The following is a 23,506-nucleotide window of genomic DNA, read 5'->3' as shown; positions in this document are numbered from 1 at the left end:
CATAATAAGCTACATGTATTTGGAAAGTTACACAAAGATAACGAAGAGCTGTTTTTCCTTCATGATGCTTCTCAGATTCAAGCATGGCTCTGTTTCCATGACAACCACACCGGTCCAGGCTCTCATTTTCTCACATTTGGTATTCTGCAAGAGCTGTATAACTTGTCTGCCTTTGATGTCTTCCTCTCTTAAACTCCCTTGCCCTCGGCTACCAGATTAGTTGTTCTAAAAATTGTCTTCACTGTATCTTCACCTATCTGTTGTCCACTATAAGCACATTCTCTAGCATTTCATTTTCATCATAATCTAGACTCAACTGTACCCACTGGGCGTGTTACCACACACTGTCGTGTTGACCTCCTAATTGTCCCACTCATGAGCTAAGACCTCTGCCATAAAGTCTATGATGCCATTGAGGGTAGAGAACACATTATGTGCTAGTTTTGTCATCTGTCTAGCACCTAGCACTACTCTGAGACCATGATATACACACAGAGAATGGAATATTTCCTCTTTCATCCCTTGCCCTTGGGTTCATTTATTCCTTTCTATCCCCACTGGGCTTAAGGGCTACTTCTGATTGTTTTGTGTTCAATTTCCTTCTCTTTCCTAAAGTAGTCACCAGTTATATAGCATATATTATCCACAGCTTGCAGGACACTTTAAAAACCATTATGATAGCTTTGTTTTTAAATATAGAAATCTCTCCTTTACCAAAAACCACAGTGACTCAGCTACTTGCATGTCTAAAATAGTTTCTACATTTTTCTGTGGCCAGTCTTTATGATGGTTATAGATTAATAATAAGCTTTTTGGAGGCATAACATTTGTTATTAATCATGATATTGCTGTAGTTAACCAGGTAGACCAATTTAGTTGGAGTATCATCTCTTTCTTTAATGTGTATAGACATAGGTTTGGGGAAAAAAAACAACTTGGCATTCATAAAGGATACATTAAAGATGCTCTTAAATTTCCTATTTTTTTTAATACCTCTATGGTTTTTTATTCAGTTTATTAATAAAATTGAGATAAAGTAACTGTCTTGCCATGAGAACATATAATAACTGAGAAGAATGAGACTATAAGCTAAGGTTACTCACCATCTGCTACATGGGGGTAACTAAATTCATTCCTTAACAAACTCATAAGGTGCTATGTTGTGGCCTCATGGGGTCTCTCAGAGAGCTGAAGCAATAAACATGAAATCTATAAATGTCAAAGCATCACTTTAGTTGACTATTGGTTGCTAAAGAAAAGAGAGATTCAAAAGGCCCTGTAAAATAATAATCTTCTAAAGTAAAAATGAGTGAATGAATGAAAGAAGCTGAGAGAAGAACCTTATTTTATGGTTATATTTTTCTAATAGCTTGTCAATCAAGATAATTTAAAAGCTCTCTCTCTTCTCACCTGTGAGCTTTGCCATGGTACTTTCTAGTTGCAGAGAAAGATAATACATAATAAAGGAATAAACAATTTCAAATAGTAATAAATGTCATGAAAGAAATAATACAGAGGAATCTAAGTGTTACTACTACCCACCACTAGATAATCTGGTAAGAAAAGTCCTCTAGGAGCAAAATAACGTTTGAGTTGAATGTTGCCGTGGAACCAACCATATGAAAATTGGAGGCAACAGCAAGTGCAAAGGCCCTGAGGCAGGAAAAGCTTTATATGTTCAGAACAGAAAGAAGGCTAGTGTGACTGGAGCCTAGTGAGTGAGTGAGCAAGATGTAAAGAGGACGGAGTTGTGGTCAGAGATTTAGGCAGGGGCTGAATCAGTAGAGACCTATAAAGAACAGAAATACATTGGCATTTGAGTAACATGGGAAGCCAGTGTAAGTTTTAATCAGGAAGAAATTTGATGTGATTTATGGTTTTAAGACATCAATTTGATTGAGGAATTCTAGCGTGTGGAATATAGATTGAAAAGAGGCAAGAACAGAAACACAGAGACTAATTAAGATGTTATTTCAAGCCCAGTCAGGAAATGATGGTGCCTTAGATCGAGGTAGTGACAATTAAGATGGAAAAAGAGGACAGATTTCAGATAGTTTTGTGGATAGGGCTGACAGGACTTACAGATAAATTGGGTTTAGAAGGCAGAAGGGAAGTGAGAAATCAAGGATGTTACAGAGATGGGGCAAACTGATTTTTCAAACCACAAGCAAATCCTTTGTTTTAGCAGTGATGTTACTACAACATATTACGGGAATGAAGTGAGGTCATGCATGGAAGCAGATGATACAAGGTCTGGCCCACAGTAGGAACTTACAAGGTTTTTGTTTTTACTCTCACCTTAGGACATTTTCATTAGGAGCTTATAGTCTCACATTACTATTTATTTTGGTCACCAGATTTCAAAAGCAAATGATTAGAATATCCATTGATGAGTATGATGTGAGACTCAATCATTCATCAACTCAGTAAGTGTTCCCTGAACTCCATCTATAAGCAGTTACTGTACAAAGTGCTGGAACATACTGGTGAGTGAAACTAATGCAGTTATGGAACTTTTCTGTCTGGTAGGCTTATCATTTCCCTGACAGGATAATTATACAACTAGTTATTAAATTACATCTGGGATGATTAAGAAGACTATCCAAGTATACTGTGAGAACAGTTCTTCATAATTTCCATATGTGTTAGTTGCTCAGTTGTGTCTCACTCTTTGCAACTCTGTGGACTATAGCCCACTAGGCTCCTCTGTCCATGGGATTCTCCAGGCCAGAATACTGGAGTGGGTAGCCATTCCCTTCTCCAGGGGATCTTCCCAACCCAGGGATTGAACCTGGGTCTCCTGCATTGCAGGCAGATTGTCTTCATAACGTCCATATTTCCTTAACTTACTACATTTATTCCCTTGTTTCATCTTGAATATGACTACCAGTGATTCCTAAACCCATCCCTTGGCTCCACATTCTATTTCCCATAGCCTATGGAACATCTTCAACTTATTGCCACATATTCCTTACTAACCGATTTCATCCTCCATACTTTCCTGTCCCCAGCACTTTCCCTATTGATTAATGTTTTTACCAGCATCCCAGTTTACCAAGCTAGAAGTGTCACAGATGTTAAAAACAAACATTAGCAACTTCATAGTATTACTATTTTAAACCCCATTTTCTTAATGGGAAGTGGGACTCAAAGAGGTTAATTTTCCTAAAGTCATGCAACTAATTGGACTTGAAATTGTGGTTTTAAAGCCAGGTCTCTCTGATATCTCAGCTTTTATTTTCTCTGTGACAGCAGTTTGCAGGATTGTTACAATTTTTAAAGAAAAAATAATGGAGGAAAACATTCTAGAAAGAGGGAATAACCCTTTATAAGGCTCAGATAAACTTCCTGAGGTGGTCCAGTGGTTAAGACTCTGCTCTTCAGATGCAGTGGGCGTGGGTTCAATCCTTGGTCAAGGAACTAAGACCCACATGCTATTTGGTACAGCCAAAAGAAATTAAAAGGCTCAGAAATATTAAAGCATCAATATCTCTATCCAGAGAAATGCTTATCTATCCCTCCCATGAATAATATTATTTTATCCATTTCGAATGCTGAACCATTTCAACAAATAGTTAGAGAATAGCCACTGTGTCTCAAATAATTGCCTCTATTAAGTTTTTAGGACAAAAAGAAGGCTAATACACGATACCTATCTCCAAGTGTCTCAGTAGGGAAGAAGGACCCTAAGGGTTGATTTTGATACTTAAGGTAGCAGCTCATTAAAATATGAGACTACAAGTGTTATGAGAGAGATAGCAAAGGTGGAAAGAGACCAAGCAGAAAGGCCATGCACCCCAACCCTAGGATCGAGGGAGGGTTCCTGCCGGAGGTGATACAAGAGTTGACTTTTAACAAATTAGGAAAAGGTAAGTGAAACTAGAGGGGAAGCATAGCTCAAGAAAAGGAGAGAGAAAGAACAAAGATATTAAGGTATGCGGTTACCTGGTGTGTAGGGGGAGGGGGACTTCAAGTAACTTGAGTATCACAGATTGTAGAAGTCCCAGCATGTCATACTAAGGCTGAACTCAAATCAGAAGAGTTGGGAATGAAGAAGAGAGGATAGTTTTGAGAGATGATGAGGAGATTAAATCAACCAGACTTGAATGATGGGTTGAGTGGGAGAAGTGGAGGTAAAAAGAGGACTCTAGGATGACCCTCAGGAGTCTGCTGGGGTGATTGGGTAGATGAGGATACTGTTCACTAGGATGAGAAATGTAAGAGGAGGACCTGCATTGGGGAAGAAATGGTGACTTTGGACATGCCAGGACTAATTTGCATGTGAGGCTGCATTTGTCCAGGAAGAAGAGATATATAGACTGGGAGCTCTGGAGAGAGGGCTGAACTCAGGATTGGGTTGTCCAGTAGTCAAAAAAAAAAAGGTATGGGTAAGATCACCAGGGTACAGTGTACATAAGTTTTTGTTTTTGTCATTTCTTTTAGAACCAAGACATGTTAGTCAGTAATTAACCTCCAATTAAAATAAATAAGTAAAAGTTTTAAAATGACACATTGGTCACCCTATGTGACTATGACTATGAAAATCCTGTGGTTTCCACTGGACTAACTTGACTAGCCTCTAGGATCTAGCCTCCACCTCCTTCTTTGTTTCAAATAACTCAAACTAGACTTAAAATACTTATATATCAGATGTGTAAATTATAGTTGCAGGTGCCATTTAGTAGCTACACCATCTTGAGCAAGTCACTTTACTTCTTTTTTAAGCTCAGATGCCTCCTTTGTAAAATGGGCGTGTGTGTGCTTAGTTGCTCAGTTGTGTCTGACTCATTGTGAGCCCCAAGGACTGTAGTCTGCCAGGCTCCTCTGTCCATGGGGATTCTCTCAAGCAAGAATACTGGAGAGGGTTGCCATGCCCTCCTCCAGGGGATCTTCCCAACTCAGGGATCAAACCCAGGTCTCCCACATTGCAGGTGGATTCTTTACTGTCAGAGCCACCAGGGAAGCCCAAAATGAGTGTAATTGGTTGTTAAGATTAATTGCAGTAATACATACTGTAAGGCCTTGGCATAATTCACGGCTGTTGCATGTGTGCTAAGTCACTTTAGTCGTGTCCAACTCTGTGCAACCCTAGGGATTGTAGCCTGCCAGTCCATGGGATTCTGCAAGCAAGAATACTGGAGTGAGTTGCCATGGCCTCCTCAGGGGATCTTCCCAACCCAAGGATCGAACCCGCATCTCTTATGTCTCCTGTATTGACAGGCGGGTTCTTTGCCACTAGCACTACCTGTGAAGCCCAATTCATGGCTGTAATAGGCTCTAAATAAATGGTAACTATATTATATATACTTTCAGTCACTTAAATATTTATCAAGAATTTGTGACATGTAAGTTGTTTTGTTAGGCTCTGCTTGAAACAAAATATGTGTGTGAGGTAGGGGAAGGAGCCCGCCAAGCAGGAAAGACCCTCACACACTTGTTCATTTTTTACTGTCATCCTGCAAGACAGCTTGTGGCAACACTCAGTGTATACAAGGGCTGAACGCGCAAGGGAGGTGGAGAGAAAGCCAGTTACCTTCAGTGCAAGTAAAGGAAAAAATCACCTCCACTCTCACCAGTATGCTACTTCTGAAATTCTACTGAATCCATTCAAAGCCATGAGTGGGAAGTAGGGAAGAGAGAACTAGTATAGGTGTACAGTCTGTTAGCATCTGGATTTCAGAACATAGACTTAGCTGTTCAAGAAAAGGAAATTGAATGTCCTCATCTTGACATATTCATTTTATGGAAACAAATTCACTTGCCAATACATGAGCTGACCCATATAACTCCTCCACTGAAAATATTATTTTTCACAGTGACAGCTGTTAAACTACACCTAGCATTCTATGTAACGCAAAGATTCCAGAGATAGCAAATTTAATAGAAACTGGAGATGGACCATGAGAAGGAGGAAGAGGCAATTCACAACTTATCAAGATGAATATAGCACCTCATTATTTTCAACAACAATGAGAAAACACAGAAAAAAAGTAAAATGCCGGTCTAGCTTGAGAGCATAAAGGAACAGTCTAGATTCAATATGTCATAATTTTAATCTCCTCTATTTAAAATTAAAAAACAGACCTTTGGGGTTTCCCTGGTGATCCAGTGGTTAAGAACTTGCCTGCTGATGCAGTGGACACGTATTGCATCCCTGGTTTGGGACGATCCCACATACCATGAGGAACTAAGTCCGTGAGCCACAACTACTGAGCTCACAGGAGGCAACTCCTGAGGCCCGCACGCGTAGAGTCTGTGCTCTGCAACAAGAGAAGCCACTGCAGTGAGAAGCCCATGCACTGCAACTAGAGAGTTGCCCCCACTCACTGCAACTAGAGAAAACCTGTGCCAGAAACGAAGACCCAGTGCAGCCAGTAATAAATCATTAGGTTGGTGCAAAAGTAATCACGGCTTGTACATTGTTGAAATTTGCCATTTGATATTGAAGTACATTCTTAACTAAGTGTGGTTACGTTATACATCATTTTAATGCGCATTTGTTGCTTTATGTTTCTTTGCTAATGACTTATTACTTGCTCTGCATTTTGTATTTATTTTAGACTATGGAGATGATGTTAGATAAAAAGCAAATTTGAGCGATTTTCTTATTTGAGTTCAAAATGGGTCATAAAGCAGCAGAGGCAACTCGCAATATCAACAATGTATTTGGCCCAGAAACTAACAAATGTACAGTGCTGCTGCTGGTGCTGCTAAGTCGCTTCAGTTGTGTCCGACTCTGTGCGACCCTATAGACGGCAGCCCACCAGGCTCCACCGTCCCTAGGATTCTCCAGGCAAGAATACTGGAGTGGGTTGCCATTTCCTTCTCCAGTGGATGAAAGGGAAAAGTTAAAGTGAAGTCGCTCAGTCATGTCCGACTCTTAGTGACCCCATGGACTGTAGCCTACCAGGCTCCTCCGTCCATGGGATTCTCCAGGCAAGAGTACTGGAGTGGGGTGCCATTGCCTTCTCCAATGTACAGTGCAGTGGTGCTTTAAGAAGTTTTGCAAAGGAGACGAGAGCCTTGAAGATGAGGAGCGTAGTAGCCAGCCATCAGAAGTTGACAATGACTAATTGAGAGCAATCATCAAAGCTAATCCTCTTAACAACTATTAATACACAAGAAGTTGCCAAAGAACTCAGCATCAACCATTCTGCTTTCATTCAGCATTTGTAGCAAATTAAAAAGGTGATAAAGCTTGATAAGTGGGTGCCTTATGAGCTGACCACAAATCAAAAAAAATCATAGTTTTTGTGGTCTTCTCTTATTCTACACAACAGTGAACCATTTCTCAATGGGACTGAGAGATGTGACAAAAAGTGGGTTGTATACAACCAGTGATGACCAGCTCAGTGGTTGAACCGAGAAGAAGCTCCAAAGCACTTCCTGAAGCCAAACTTGTACCAAAAAATGGTAGTGGTCACTGTTTGGTGGTCTGCTGCCCATCTGATCACTTCAGCTTTCTGAATCCTGGCGAAACCATTACATCTGAGAAGTATGCTCAGCAAATCAGTGAGATGTGCTGAACACTACAAGGTCTGCAACTGGCATTGGTCAACAGAAAGGGCCCAATTCTTCTCCATGACAATGCCCAAATGCACATGACACAACCAACACAAGGTTGGTCTATCAAAAGATAAATGGATTGAGCTAGGAAGTTTTGCCTCATCCACCCTACTCACCTGACCTCTTGCTGACTCAAGCATCTTGACAACTTTGCAGGGAAAAGGCTTCCACAACCAGCAGGAGGATGACTTAAAATTCATGGTCCAAAACCACAATTACATTTGTACTGACCTATTAATTAATTAAATAATTAATTTTTAAAAAACAGACCTCTGCTACCATTTATGCCTTCTGTTTCAACTTGAAAATAAAGATGAGCCTCATACAAACTGTCCAGAGGAGGGAATGAATGAACCAAGTTAGCTTCTATTTTTAAGCCCACATTGCTAACATGGCTTCAAAAAAGCTGCTTTTATGTAGACACTGTGGCCTAGAGGCCAAGGGTATAGCTTCTCTGTATGACTGAAGAAGAGAGTGCTACTCAGTTCAAAACTAGAAGGCAGATGTGCTTTATTATTACAAGTGTGTGTGTTTAGAAGTGTCTGTTATCAAGGCGGACTTTTGGAAGCCTCCTCTCAATTCAAATTTAAGTCGCTTAGGTTCATTCATATCAGATGGCAGGCACAGGCTTCAGACCAGTTCCATTAAAATGGTGGAGTACAGTCTTCCTTCTGAGAGTTTTTTTTTTTAAATGGGCTTCATTACTGAAAGAGAGCAAGTTACAGAAAAATAGGAAATAGTAGGAAATAGTAGGTTCTCTGCAGTGCAGTGGGGCTCTGGCTTCCTGGCTCTCCATCAGGCATGTTTTATGATTCTGAGCAAGTCACTTATCTGCCACCTCAGTCTTTTCATCAATAGGACGAACGTGTGTGTTAGACTTTGATGTTTCTAGGGTCTAAAAACGTTGCATTATTTTATGATTCTGTTAATCATAAAATCATTATTTCATGATTCTAGAGTATCAAGTATATTAGTGTGGGTAATACTTTATTGAGATACACTGTCCAACAAAATCATCTCCTTGGAGCAGGAGGTAGGACTGTGAACAGTCTAGAATGGTCCAGAAACCAGCTCATAGGAGACCCAGTTATCAACAAGGATAATTAGCTTGAAGAAAAGGAAACTGACTGTGTTCAGATATTTTCACTAACATCGCATGGAAAAAAAATCCTGTATCCTGTATTATTATAAAATACATGATCCAACTGAGTGCCTGGAAGTTTCAGATTTCTCACTTACCATAAGTAGTCCTTTTTAAACAAATATAAAGGTCCAGTAATACAAATAGGCAGTCTTTTGAGCCAACTGCCAACAAAGATAAGGAAACAAAGCAAAATGACCAACTCCCAAAGAGACTGTAGAAGTTCTTGCATTAATAAATTATAATTACTGTTAAATCTGATCACAAGAGTAGTAGTGATAACAAGTGGTAACAAGGTAATAGTGATACTGCCATGACTATTCAGAATGTCATCGAATTGCTTTTGGTGGGGAAAAGTTCTCTTTTCTACTAAAAAAGTAAACAAAACAAAAAAACTCCTTTAAGATAGCCATGCTTAAAGTATCACAAGAAGTCAAAACATTCCTAGAAAACTAGGTAAGTCTGTAATATTTTACAAGGATCTTTTTTCTTCTTTGAGTTCCAATAATCTTGTAAGCTGAAGTACCCATGCCAGCCATGATATTAGTTAATTATGTATTTTCTTATTTTGAACTCGAATTCCTCAGTGTGTGAGTCCCAGCTATAAGATAAAGAGACTCATTTCCCTGTGATCCAAGTTGTATACTTGGTCTCATTACATTTTATTTTAGCCTTTTCTTCAAGTAGCTTGAATAATCCATAAAGACAGAAGCAGCCTCTGATGTTTCTTTCTACCTCCAGAAGCATGAGGAACAGTGCTAAGCAGAACCAAGACTTGAATGGCAGAGTGAGTTGTGGGGTTTTTACAGTTCCAAGGTACCATACTACTCAATATTATTTATTTTTGTTGGATCTTTAAAAACAAAAAAAACGTGAAAGTGTTAGTCACTCAGTCGTGTCCGACTCTTCCCAACCCCATGGACTATAGACCACCAGGCTCCTCTGTCCATGGAATTCTCCAGGCAAGAATACTGGAGTGGATAGTATCCATTCTTGTTGGATCTCAGGAACTTGCCAAACTGTTGAGGCTTCAGCTTTTTAAAAGTAGTCTAGAAGACAAAAAAGAAATAGAGAATTGAGTTTTTGAAGTTTTACATGTCCTAGTTGAGAAGATCATGGATCCTTTCACTACTTATTATTTGCCATCTAAATCCTCAACTAAAGAGGCAGTTGGTCTTACAGGAGCATCTTTTATTGGTATTTGGGTAACTCTCTGTTAAAACATCCAGAGCCTTTTGTCTTTCTAGACCTTAACCCAGGTGAAGATGATGCATTTTACACTTGCTCTCCTCTTTTCTTGACTTTCTAGAAAGAATGAAAGAAATTCTAGGGTTATTTGGTACCCACCCTGTGTTAGGCACTAGGAGATAATTCCTTTCTATACATCAACTTATTAAATTTTCAGAGTGACTTGACAAAGTAGGTGATCTCCTACCTTTTCACAGAGGCCCAGAGAGGAGTAAGTACCTCACTCAGGTCATTCAGTTAGTAAATGTGACTAAAGGATGATATTTATAAGCAATGCCTTGCTTTGCTCTTAGAGATCTGTTTAATTCTCATTACTCTTATATTTGGATCCAGGCCAATCCCACTAGTCTAAACCCACTTCTGTCTGCATCTGTTGCAGACAATGGAGACATGACTAGATCATAACGCAGTGTGTTCCTCTTCCTCTTACAGTGTCCACTTCCTGCTTTACCTTTGTGTTTGAGTGTCTCCCCAATATGAAGCTCCTGCAGATTGGAAAGTGTTTTCCTTTTTTCACCTTTGTAACCCTTGAAGTAACTATGTACTCAGTGTTCTTAATTACAGTTCCATAAATTAAGTCAAGTATGCTTTTCATTTTACAATGGAAATCTATTTATGTCCTGCACATGGCCACAGTCAGTGGAGTGGCTCAGGAAGCGCACTCAAGCCCAGAGCTCTAATTAGGACGGCACCACCACACACCTGCTTCCAGCGCTCCAGCATGAGGCTGCTGTTCTTTAGACGGTGGCTTTGGGACCACTGCCTGGCCCTCCTTACCTCTCTCTCACTCTGCCTCATAGGATGACTCGTTCACATTTCCCATATTATCTTCAGTTTGCTGTTGAACGTACTTTACAGAATTTTCTAAACAGTCTCTTAGTGTAAAGAAATAGGAGAAATCATGTATTATTAACTGGTTAATGCAGAAGAGTTTCTTTTCTATCATTAGTTTCATTTTTGGCCTACTATATAACTCAAAAATTTGTCTTTCAAAAGTTTACTGTATTTATTGCTGAATCTGATGAGTGATAAATAATTTACTTGGGGAGTTGGGGATGCATAAGGGGAAATGCTCACTGAGATTACTCACTCTTCTAGGGCTTCAGAAATCACTAGTTACATTCTTTCTTTTTACCAAGTGATAATGTAGCATAATTACTTTACCTGATACTGATCAACAGCCTATTCTTAAGGGGCAACCAGCCTGAAAACAGAACCAATGAGATCATTGGCAGACAGCGGACACCTGCCAGGCTTGGTGGGCCTTCTGTACCGCATCTTCCCACTGGGCATTTGATATCACCACCTTTGCCCTTTTCACCAACTTTGCCATGTTCTGGGTCCATGGCAGTGTTGTGGTCACTCAGTGCTGTAGCTCCCTCCTCATCTTCATCCTCACTCTCTACTGGCTTGTCCGGGGAATGAAGCCCTAGGGCCTAGTTCCGACCAGGATGTCAGTCCTCTTATTACAAGGCAGGACTAGACCAGAAGGTAGCAAAACAATGTTTAGAACTATTAACTGAGTGTTTATCAAACTCTTTAGGTTAGGAAAGTTATTTCTGCTTTGAGAATCTCAACTTTAATAGTCCCTTAAAGGTATGCTTTTATTATAATGTAGGTTTTTATGCTTTATCATATTATGTATTTATAAAAATCTTCATTTTCACTGTGTTGTACACCTGAAACTTATATAATATTTTACATCAACCATACCTCAATAAAAAATAAAAATAAATTTTAAAAAATCTTCCATTTAGTTGCAGCTAGCCTTCCCAGAATGCTGAGTTACTTCTACATATCCTAGCACTACAAAGAGTCATAACTGCATAAACACTTCAACTTGAGGGTGTGTCGTTTCTTGGCTGCTCGGTCCTTGCTCTTCTGTCCATACTTTGTCATCTTCCCCTAAGCCTCTCTTCTGTTAGAAATTTCAGTGATCTAATGAGGATTGGAGCCTTCCCCTTTAAATATGTGGTATAAAATCAGACTGGTATCCATCGTTATTAGAAAGCAGGAGTGAGTAAAGGTCAGTCTTTTAGCCGGCAGGCTGTCTGATTTTTCTGTGAGCATCCCATGTTGGGAGAAGCTAGTTCATCTGTCTGTGGGTTTAGGATTCAACAGCATAAGCTGTCAGCCTAACACTGATTGAAGGTGGACTGGGAGGGGAAGAGCATCTGCCCAACTGCTCGCCATTGGCTTCCTATTACAGCATTCTCCCCCGAGACACAGTCTGCATGCTCATTCACCTACCTCCTTCTCTTCCCTCCCCTTCCTTCCCTACCCCTTCATTACTGATTCACAGCGAGAGGCAGCAGCAGCAGCAACAGCAGCGCTGCTTGTCACGAACCAAGGATTGCAATGAGCTCATCCTTTTCTCCTTGCAGCTTCACAACTGCCCTGGCTTCCTGGCTACCGCTGCTGCTGTCTCTTCTCTCTCTCTCTCTCACACACACACACACACCGTCTCACACACACATATGCACAGCGCACACACACACACACTCACACACTCTTTCATGCTAGACCCTTCTAAGCATCTTGTCCATTTTTACGCATGTATGTGAACTCTCCTGCATCACTCTTGGCCATTTTCTTGCGTTCGATTGCTTTTGCCGTTTTTTGTTTTTTTTCATTTAGATCAGCATTTGATTTCATTTCCAGTCTACTCTGGGGCTCTCTCACAGTGGATAATTTAACCAAAATGTTTTTCTTGTGGAGACGTTAGCTGGCAGTTCCCACCACAGACTGGCTTGTGCGTGCTCCCGGGGAGACCGAAGCCTGGCTCCCCTCCCACTGCAGTTCTCAAAATTGTGGATAAGAGATCCCGCTTTCTCATTCTGGATACCTACTTACTGCTCATGGAAGAAGGGGTGCCCTGCCCAGCCCCAGCTGCTAAGCTCACAGCTCCTGTCAAAAAGTCCCAGGACATGCACGACGAGAGGAGTAAGCTGGTGAATGAGTATGCGTGTCGAGTGCTGGAACTTCTGGGGATGGGGCATCGTCTGTTTGTGCCTCGGCTTCTGGCGGTGAGACTGTTTTTCATTGAACTTCATTTGTAGAGAATCTGCCACCCTCTGTGAGAATTCCTTGTATCCCCGGAAGAGGCTTGTGGTCTCCTATTTCCTTTCCCACTCGACCGGGAAGGAAGTGCTGAGTGGCCACTGCCCTGGGGCTCTGTCCGAGCCTGGTCCATGCCACTCCTTAATTGACTAGAGGAGATATGGCTCTCCTCTCTGAGCCCACATCAGTGGCATTATCTCTCTGGCAGCAAAAAAGAAAAAAGGTCTTATGGCTGGCCAGGCTCAGCAATAAAGCAGGATACCCAAGTGCTTGGTGGAGGCATTCTGTTATTTATGTCTCCAAAGGGTTAAATTTTACAACAGACATTATTGTGACTTATCTAGACTATGTGTGCTTTGCTTTCTAACCTCTCTATTTGATGTCCAGTTTGATCGTTTTAGTAGGGAATTTTATTCCCTAAAAGTCATTGGTTAGGAAATTACAGATTTCTCTCCTGGAATGTTTGAACTGTTTGTCCAGAAACAGCTTAGGGTTGTTGGGTCTGTGCTGAGTCTGGGAAGTCTGATTTGCTTTTTTTTAAATATTTAATTTCCTGAAGAAAAGGAAAAAAACCAACCACCCTTCCTCACTTCCCATCAAGGGTTAAAATTAAATACCCACAATCACTGGTGCAAGATTTCTTTTTAGCAGTTTGAGAACTATACCTAGCAACTGTTCTATAACATAATTGGTCTACAGTGGTCCTATACCATTATTTGGTAATTGGGCAAGAATAATTTCGCTTTGTCTATTTTATGCAATGAAGTTTAATACCATTCTAGACTGTTCCTTCATTTGGTTCTCTCATATTTGAGTCTTTTCAGAAGTGCAAGATTGACTTGACTGAATTTAACTCTGTCTCACACATCTCCCTCTAGTATAGTTCATCTCTATTTATACTTATCTTTACAAGTATTAACTCAGTCTTAATATATCTATTTGCGAATAAATAGGATCTCTCCTATTTCATCATAACAGACATGTTAGGTAACTGTGCACAAAAGGGGTTTCTCACCCTGAAGAAAGTCTATTTATCACTGCAAGGTGAAGTTGGATGCAGTGACCAGCATACAATTATAGGGAAGGGGGTAGTATTTTTTGAGAACCTTTGTAATTTAAGGAGGAAGAGCTCAAAATATATGTTTCAATGCCCAGGTGAGGTCACTTGAATTTTGTTTCCCTGAGTCACATTTTTTTTTTTTTCTTAATAAAGGGGAAAACTGAAGAATCATGATTCTATTAAAAAGGAGGTGTGTTTTTTTTTAACAGTGAAATAAAAAGCATTTTAGGAGCTTTGACATTGAGAAGTGCTAAAATATATTTCAACAAATTATCTGCTTCTCTTTAAGGAATCAGTTTTTGATCTAATGCATTTCTATATCCTTACAGACTGTTTGACTTTGTGTCTCACAGGCTTCCACTGATAACTTTACAGTGATCTGGTGCTGCCTTTCTTTGGCATTTACATTTTCATCATTTTGAAGGGAAACATAAAATCGATAACAAGAAATGTCTATCATACCTACATCTGCATCAGGGATGACTTTAAACTGCCTGTAGTGTAGAATGATTGTCAACAGTAAAAGCTATAATCTTCACAAGGTTCAGATCTGTGAGGGGCTCATAGACATCTATATGTTGCAACTGTACAAAGTTGGCTAGGTTGCCAAATTAGGTGCCCAAGTAGGTACAGCCCTCACGTTGTTCTGGGCTCGAACATTATAGGTCATAGAGCCACTTGCAGTCTATGTGAAAAGTGTATGCTGAGTTATCTGTAGGGCCATTTGGAAATCTCTGACTTTGTTACACAGCTTAAAAGATTGTTGATAGAATTAGGGCACTCTAACATTCTGAGAAATCACATCACCTGCCCTTTAATTAGCAATATGGCTATGAATTGGGATCAGCTATCCAGTGAGTTATTGCTCAAAGTTTAGTGTGTACCAGGGCGATGTCCAGTTGTTCAGCCTTGTGTTATTCGACTGCCTAATGATATGGGATCGATGGTTAATCTGCCCAGGGTGGTCCTAAGAAGAATCCTGCCACATGCAATGTTGTAATCTTTCCATTACCAGTCAGGAGGGAAGGAACTGAAGTTTAGGTTTTTAGTCATGTTTTCAATATGACTGTGTAGGGGCTAACCACATACAAATCCTTGTTTTGCATTTAAGATCCCAGTAGTATTTTTTTCATATGAAGCTGGTTACTTTTCTTAATGAAACTGATCAAATTAAATGAAGATTTACCAAGACAGTGTTGTGGATTTGAACTCTGAACCTTATATTTTGTTCCCTGAGGCACAGAGGGACCATCAAACTACAGGAACACCAAGCAAATTTGGAATTTTTGCTTATGGTCTTTCAAAGGTACACTTAGTAAAGAATAATTTCCCTTTAATAAATCAAGTACCAGTATTACACTTTAGATATTACCACAAGACATAGATTCTGTGTGCAGACCTACCAAGCATATGTTTCTTTGGTGAAATTAAAATACCAAAGCAAGGGATACAGGTATCCTAGATACCAGCTAAGTAGTGTTGTCCTCTTCTGAAGCCTGCACTTCCAAATGATTCTCAGACCTCCAGAAACATTGCTCATTGGAATGGAAATCCTGTTAGACTCGATGCCTAAAGGAAGAAAAAGCCATTTGTGGTGAATATAGTGAAGATGAGAAAGAGAACTGTGCCTAGATTTTTTTCCCCAAATAATCCTCTAAAATAATCAAATCTAGATTTTGCTGCTTATCAGAGGCCTTTAAAGAAAGATTTGTCTTTGGAGAACAGTGAGAGGTTTAGAATAGAAGCATCTGGAGCTAACACTCAAATGTTAGAACTGTTCATTACCACCCACCCTGCCTTCTTCTCTCTCTCTCTCTCTTAGTTTTTTAATCACTTGAAAATGTGATACTCTTGCACTGAATTTTTCAGTGGGAAAAACACTCCCAAAATGGTATTAACAGTGGCACACAGCCAGAGTTCATACTCCTCTGTAAGTGTGTGAAATTTGGAGAAAGAGGAGAAGCTTTTACTCATGTTTAAAATCTTCCTGTCCTCCTGGATTTTTTCCTTTCTTCTTTTATATGACATGGGAAGTTATTATAAGATCATTATATAACATGTCAGTGTTGGCTATAGTTTCAGTACTGGTACTCTGATCCCTGTGCATGGCGAAACTGGAGGACTCTCAGGCCGGGGATTGACATACATCTATAGCCAAATGCTCCCACTGTCCCTCCAGTAGCCATTTAAGGCTTAATTAAGCCTTTAAGGTTTAATTTTGATCAGATTTCTTATGCTGTCAAACTGTATCCTAGTTTTGTTTTTTTTTAATTTGTAAACTTCTTTAAAACATTAATTTTAAGGAGAGAATGAAAAAGCAGATGAGAAAGTTTTTCTCCCATTTTTATCTTTGTTGTTGACTGCTGCAAGGATTGATTACTCACTGAAGAGAGACTTTATTGGATTGGTCAAAAGGTTCGTTTGGGTTTTTCCAATAAACCTGAACAATCCTCTTGGCTAACTCAGTAACTCTTAAAAGAAGTTAAAGACCCAAGTATAAAAGTTGCCATGCTGGGACCTCGCTGGTGGTCCAGTGGCTCAGACTCCATGATCCCAATGCAGGGGACCCAGGTGGTCAGGGAACTAGATCTCCCATGCCACGACTAAAGATGCCACATGCCACAATGAAGATTGAAGATGCTGCATACCGCAGCCAAGACCTGGCGCAGCCAGATAAACAAATAAAGATTTTTTTTTAAAAAGAAGTGAAAGCTGCCATGTATACTTCTGAGTGTGTTAGTTCACTCGGTAGTGTCCAACTCTTTGCGACCCCATGGACTGAAACCCATGTATACTTCTGATATCCCCCCAAAATGTAAAAATCAATTTCTCTCTCAAAATAAGTCCTGCATCTTCTTTCTAACTTGCATTTGATAATTTTTTGACTTTTTAATAGTGGGTATGCTTGAAGTAAGCTTCCCTGGTGGCTCAGATGGTAAAGAATCTGCCTATGATGTGGGAGACATGGGTTCAATCCCTGGAGTAAAACCCCCTGGAGAAGGGAATGACTACCAGTATCTTCTCCAGTATCTTGCCTGGAGAATCCCATGGACAGAGTAGCCTGGTGAGCTACAGTCCATGGGGTTGCATAGAGTTGGACACAAATGAGCAACTCACACTTTCAGGCAATCTGGAGCTTCGCTAACACCAGCAGTGTCTTGAAAAGGGCAGTCACAGAGTACTCTGAATTCTGGTTTCCAGAGACTTCATCTGAGTTGGGCTGTGTCTTTCTTCTTTTGTATGATCTCAGAAGCTGGACTTGAAATTAGGCCTTGGGCAATATTAGAGAATTAGGTAACCATGCTGCCTGCAGGCAATAGACTGTTCCACACCATTCTGGATCATCTGTTTGTAGGTAACTAGAGGTCAGTTGCACTAACAATAGAAAAGGTGCGCTTAGAGGTTTTGAATGATGAGGAAAGCTACCAGTCCTGTTTCCCTACAAACTCTATAAGCAGCCTGTCTTGAATTTTCCCAACAATTACCAAAGAGATAATCATCAGAACCAGTGTTACAGGTGAAATAGGATGTGGTATGTCTGGTATAACTGGTAGGTGGATGCTTTTTCAATAATTCAGCAGTTGATATTTCAGTTGAAGAGGCCTACTTTTGGGCTGAATTTGTTTCCAGTAACTGCCTTTCCCAGTGAAGGTGAGTTGATAGCACTTTATCCTGCTAAATATTCTCTCCACTACTTATTGCCACCATCTTTCAGTATCTGTGAGGGAGGAAATAAGTCTGAGGTGTACTAAAGCTTGTTTTTTCCCTTGGCACTGTTGGCATGGCTCTATTTTCTGATTACTAGTTTACAAATCTAAACTTGGGCCAACCTAGTCCCCTATGAAAATGTCTGTTGTGTGAATTAATATTTTATTTTACATGTTTCTATTTAAAAGAGAAGCGAAAGGGAGAAAAAATTATATATGTAGAGTGAAAGAGAGACGAAAGGAGGATTCATTCAGTTATTCAGTAAATTTTAGTTAAGTACCTCCTATATTCTAGGCATTAGTCTTATCACTGTGGATACAGTAAAGAACAAGACAGATAAGTCCCCTTTCTTTAGGATGAAAGCAAATGAAAAACTAGAAAACGACTGGATGAAGAATGACTTGATGGGCTAGGAGGAAGAATTTAAATGCTCAGAAAAGGTCTCACTCAAATCTTATATTTGTGCTAAAATCTAAATCACAAAAAATTATTATCATAATGAAGATGTGGGAGAAGAATATTCCAGACAGAGATAACAGGCAGTAGCCTTCAATTAGGAATGAACTCAGTGTGTACAAAAAAAAAAAAACCAAACAAACCAGAAAGAAGGCTAGTGTTCTTGGAGCTTGAGACCAAGAAGAGAGATGCAATTCAACATCATGTTGAAGAGGAAGACAGGGCCCCAGATCATAAAGGGTCTTGCAGGTAATGGTAACGATTTTGGATTTTATTCTGAGCACAGTAGGGACCATTGGAGAGCTTTACACAGAAGAGCAGCGTGATCTGAAAAAGTATCTAGCTGCTGTAAGGAGAGGGAGAAAGAGGGAGACCAGTTGGGAAGTTACTGAATGACTCAGCTGAGAAACAACAATGGCATAGACCAGGGTGGTGGTGATGACAACTCATTATGAGCGGAATTCCTCTGACTTCCTTTTAGTCTTTCAATGTAGTTGTTAATCAGTTTTACATTTGAATTTAAATAAAGTAAAATTTGAACTTGCATGTAGTTCTGTGATTTCTAGCTACCATATTTTTTTGTTTTAATCATTTTCTTTCTGCCGTTTTTGACAATTAAGTGCTGACTCTTAACACCTAATTTCTTTTTGACTTGGCCTATTTCAGTGTACCCAGTATGCCTCAGTCTCATAATTTGTGTCTCAGTATTTGCCAGTGATTACATGTAGTTGTTTATTAAAACATTTATTGCCTTTCTTATTATAAGATCTTTCCCACAGGAAATACAGCAAAACATAAAGAAGAAGAAGAAAAACTATAACCTCACTCTTCAAAGAAACATTTTCTTTTATTTCCTTTCAGTCTTTTTTCTGTGCATGCATATATTTATAAGTATTTGTTATTTCTTAAGTAAATTTTGCAAAAGTAGCTTTCATAAGAAGTTCAGTAGTTAAGTGGTTTACTTCATTTACTATTTTTAAGTCTTTAAGATATGGAACAATTTCTTATTTTCATCATTTGAGCTGCTATTGTCATTAATTGAAAAGTCATTAGGTGTTGGTTATGTAACTCTTCTGTGCTTTAATTGTACTGTCTGTGTCTTCGGCCAGCTTTGTAAAAATATCCTTAAAATGCTCACCAAGTTAAAATCACAGATGTGTCCCGGAGTTCAAATTTTTCCCTTTTTCTGGCATTTTTCTTTTCCCAGAGCCATAATATGGTTAGCTTTGCCAGGATCCACCATTCTAATCTAGAGGTTATATAAATTAAATATGTTAGCCTGTTAATTAATTCCTTTGCCACTTCTAGGATTTATGGTGACTTATTTCAGCTTATACTGAAGAGGTTAGAAATCTCTTCCTAAAAATTTTTGGACCTCACCTAGATCTTGGCCAGTGAAAGTTACATTCAGGAAAATAGAAATTCCTTTTGCAATGTATTTGTTATGAATGTAGGTTAAAATGTAATGGACGATTCTTGGTGATTGTTTTGTAGACCTCAAAGGAAGATCTTCTGCAGGCTGATTTTGAAGGCGCCTTAAAGTTCTTCAGAGTCCAGCTTCCAAAGAGGTACAGGGCAGAGGAAAATGCAAGAAGGCTAATGGAACAGGCTTGCAATATTAAGGTATGATATATGAATTTATAAATAATAAAGGTGGAACCTGAATGCAGAGTAACATGGCAAATTATGTAAAACTCTGTTTGTTGCTGGATTTTGACTGTGTTGAAGGCAACGTGGCATCTGACCTAGTCTCTCTCAGACTTTTTTTGTCAAGGTGGTCTGTATCTACAGTGGCTGTATCTTCTAGTAGGACTTACAGTGTACCTTGGCTGGTTCGGATCGTAACAAGAGGAAGATAAACATTGATCTTACAAGTGGGCCTCTAGGGTAGCCTGCTCTCATAGTGGTTTCCACAGCAGCAGGCTTAGTATTTAGATTTTGCCATCTATTTTAAGATTATTTAGGGCCAAGCAAGAAACTCACCCTTCCCACCAATTTCCTGTTGGCTTGGGGATCTGTCAGAGAAGGATTTCTAGGTGAATTAGTTTCTGGAGTTGAAAGGGGTTACGTGGCTCCAGCTCCATCAGGTCTATCCATGGGCTTTTTGTGCTTAACTCTTACTGGATTTTAAGTTGGGTAAAGTCATTCTCATTTTCAGTGGCTGTTCTTGATTTGGTGTGTAATGCTTTCCAGTAAATACTTGTGTCTGTTGAGAGTTTCCTATTAGGTGTCCCATTGCTTTCTCCTGGTTCCTGCTGCTACACAGATAATGAACGTACAGTATACAGGACTTACAGTGGTGGTGTTTGTTCCAACCTACTTATATTTTAAATTTATGGATATGCTTAGTGGCCATCTTTGATGGTAGATGTTGTCCATGAGTTTTTGGTTTGCTACCTGATTTCTCTCTGGTTTTTGTTCTATTTTGTTGTTTGGTGTGAATTCTTTAATCCAGTTGTTATTTTTTGATGTGGGGGCAAAAATAGTACTTAAAAAAAACTAGGTGAAAGAATCAAATAAGTTTTAGAGGTATTTGTTGATGATCATAGCCAGGAAGGTGATAATTTCCTAATACAGAAAAATTATACAATCAAGTTTTATAATAATTTTAGTTAATTTGGGGGCTTCTTTTATGTTTATAATTAATCCAATAATTCACCAGAGTCCATCATATTACCAATTTGTTTCTGTTCTTTACAGAACGAAGTTAAATAAGCTCAATTGCGAATTTGACAAAACTAAGCTAAATAAATTTGATTATGAGTTAAAGAAAAGCAACCTGCTTAGGCCATGCTTTCCTTTCTCTAAGGGACTTGGAAAGCTCTATCTTGATCTGCCCGTTTCCATCCCACACCTGGCAGATACATGTGGATATATTGTTCCTTATCACATGTCTGATAAAACTAAACAAATTTTATAAATAACTTGAAATAGAAATCTCTATCTAGAGAATTGTGGTGTCAAGGTGAGATAGCACTTTTTAAAGTTTTTTTAAATCTATATTTGTTTGTTGGGCTGGGCTGGGTCTTTGTTGCAGTGCAGGCTCTCTAGTTGCAGTGCCCGGGCTTAGTTGCCCTGCAGTCTGTGGGGTCTTAGTTCCCCGACCAGGGATTGAACCCACATTCCCTGCACTGGAAGAAAGATTCTTAAACACTGGGGTAGTACCGAGATAGTACATTAAAAAAAAAAAAAAAAAAGTGGAACCAATTTACTGATGTAAATTCTTGTACCTTTGGAATATTCTAGGAAATCTTCTTAACCTAACGATGACAAAAATATAAATTTGTTTTCTGAACAAAGATCCCAGGTCTTGCAGACTTTACATTCTTGCAGAAGGAAACAGACAGCAGTAACCAATGAACATAATAAAGAATACACTTAATATGTCAGAAGGTGATAAATAGCTATGAAAAGAGAAAAAGTAGGGCAAAATAAGCAAGATAGGGTTGATGGGGAGAAGAAGCGTTACAGTTGTTAGATAGAGTAGATCTCATTGAAGGTAAAGAGATGAGCTAGTCATGGAGATGTCTGGGGGAGGAGCACTGCAGCAGAGGCAACAGCTGATTCAGAGTCCCCAAGGCTGGCTCATGCCAAGTAAACATGAGGAACAGCAGGAAGACCAGTGTAGAGCTGGAATGAAGTGAATGAAAACAAGGGCAATAGGAGAGGAAGTTGGAGAGCTCACAAGGCCACTGTAAGGGCATAGGCTTTGCTTTGTATGAAGTGAGGAGCCCTTACAGAATTTTGAGTGAAAGAATAATAAGATCTGCCTGAGGTTTTGGAGGATCACAGTGCCTACTGTGTTGAAAACAGACAAGAGGAAGGTAAGAGTAGAAGTAGGGAGATCAGATGTGGGTTTGCAGGAATCCTGGTGAGAAATGATGATAGACTGACCAGGGTGATCACAATGAGGAGAGACACAGAATGGAAGTGGTTGGAACCTGGACATATTCTGAAAGAGAACCGACAGGACTTCACGATGTATTAAACATGGGTGAGAGAGGAAAAAAGGAGCCAAAATGATTCCACAGATTTGGGATGAACCAATTATAAGATAGAATAGGTCATTATTAAGCTCATGACTGAAAATGTGCTTTGACACAGACTTCCCTTTAGCACAATGCCCACTGTAACACTTTTTTTTTTTTGGTGTCGTTAGACTTATATTTGAATTTTAAGTTATTTTAAACTAAATTCTAAATGTTCAGAAATACAACTCAATGTTGAATGTAAGTAACTCAGGAGAAAAAGATTACATTGTTTTTCAAATGAACTCTGTATTCAAAGAGATCATTTTTCAAAGGTATTAAGAAAGATAGACCTCTAAAGTCTTCATCCTGAAATGCAAACTTTTAAACCCTTTTGACTGTTTTATTTGACTAAGATCAGATGACTAAGCAGAAGCCACGTTTGTCTGTAAATGTTGAAAATACATTCCAATGGTCATGGTGACTGAATTTTGTGGGTGGTAGGTTTGAAAGATAGGTTTCATCCAGTCGATTGTTCCCGAGCTGTCGGAAGGAAGTACTATAACCTGGGGCAATGCTGTAGGGACCTATTAAAATAAAACATTCATTTCTAAGAATAAGAGAGTAGAGAGTTAAAAGGTATAGGTAAACGTTTTCAAGGGAAATCTAAAATGATGGGGAAATCACTCAAAATAAAAAAACAGGAAAGTGATTTTAAAATATGAAATGTAACAGGGAAAGACTTTTGCCCAGTATAATTTATGAAGCTCCTCAGAGGATGGAGGTAACTAACAGTTGTCAAGCCAGAAACATGAGATCTGAGAGACACTGAAACATAAAATGTCAAAAAACAAGTTCAAAATATGATCTGAATGGATTGTTCCTGGGATGAAAGTGCTGTGTGCAACCACAGTGATTTATTTGCACACTAACAGTTAGATAAGAATTCTTTAAAAAATAATAATAGAGTTGTTATTTTGTTTTGGGTTTTTTGTTAGTTTTTGTGTTTTCTAAGGAGAGTACCTTTTTCTTAGGTACTTAAAACAGTACCCACAAGGTTGTTTGGTTGTTAGTTGGTCAGTCACTGTTGTATGTGACTCTTTCCAACCTCATGAACTGTAGCCCACCAGGCTCCTCTGTCCATGGGGTTTTCCAGGCAAGAATATTGGAGTGGGTAGCCATTTCCTTCTCCAGTGGGTCTTCCCAGATCAGGGGTCAAACCCATAGCTCCAGCCTTGGCAGGCAGATTCTTACCACTGAGCCACCAGGGAAGCTTGCCCACAGGAACACAGTTTTAAT

The 23,506-nt window shown here is 39.4% G+C and overlaps 1 protein-coding gene and 1 long non-coding RNA gene across 16 annotated transcripts in view; one reads left to right on the top strand and one right to left on the bottom strand.

Moving 5' to 3' along the window:
• Positions 1 to 23,506, top strand: part of RABGAP1L (RAB GTPase activating protein 1 like) — a 652,518-nt gene that overhangs the window by 503,373 nt on the left and 125,639 nt on the right. For 12 of the 15 annotated variants that reach the window (XM_081493701.1, XM_081493699.1, XM_081493697.1 and 9 more), the window contains one exon: positions 19,734 to 19,862. In XM_081493701.1, the coding sequence (XP_081349827.1) occupies positions 19,734 to 19,862 (129 nt within the window). Of the gene's footprint in view, positions 1 to 12,253; positions 12,982 to 19,733; positions 19,863 to 23,506 lie in introns of those variants that run through there. The other 3 variants (XM_081493710.1, XM_081493722.1, XM_081493714.1) reach the window with 2 other exon arrangements.
• LOC145507338 (uncharacterized) lies at positions 14,706 to 18,392 on the bottom strand. Its single transcript, XR_014054783.1, has 2 exons — positions 17,193 to 18,392; positions 14,706 to 15,908 (listed from the first exon to the last, which is right to left on the bottom strand). It is a non-coding gene; the product is annotated as an uncharacterized LOC145507338 (long non-coding RNA).

The sequence above is a fragment of the Giraffa tippelskirchi genome, chromosome 5, assembly GCF_054371585.1.
Source record: "Giraffa tippelskirchi isolate mGirTip1 chromosome 5, T2T-mGirTip1v1.2.pri, whole genome shotgun sequence".
Taxonomy (NCBI): domain Eukaryota; kingdom Metazoa; phylum Chordata; class Mammalia; order Artiodactyla; family Giraffidae; genus Giraffa; species Giraffa tippelskirchi.
The sequence above is the reverse complement of the archived record's forward strand: the minus strand, read 5'-3'. Positions and strand labels throughout refer to the sequence as shown.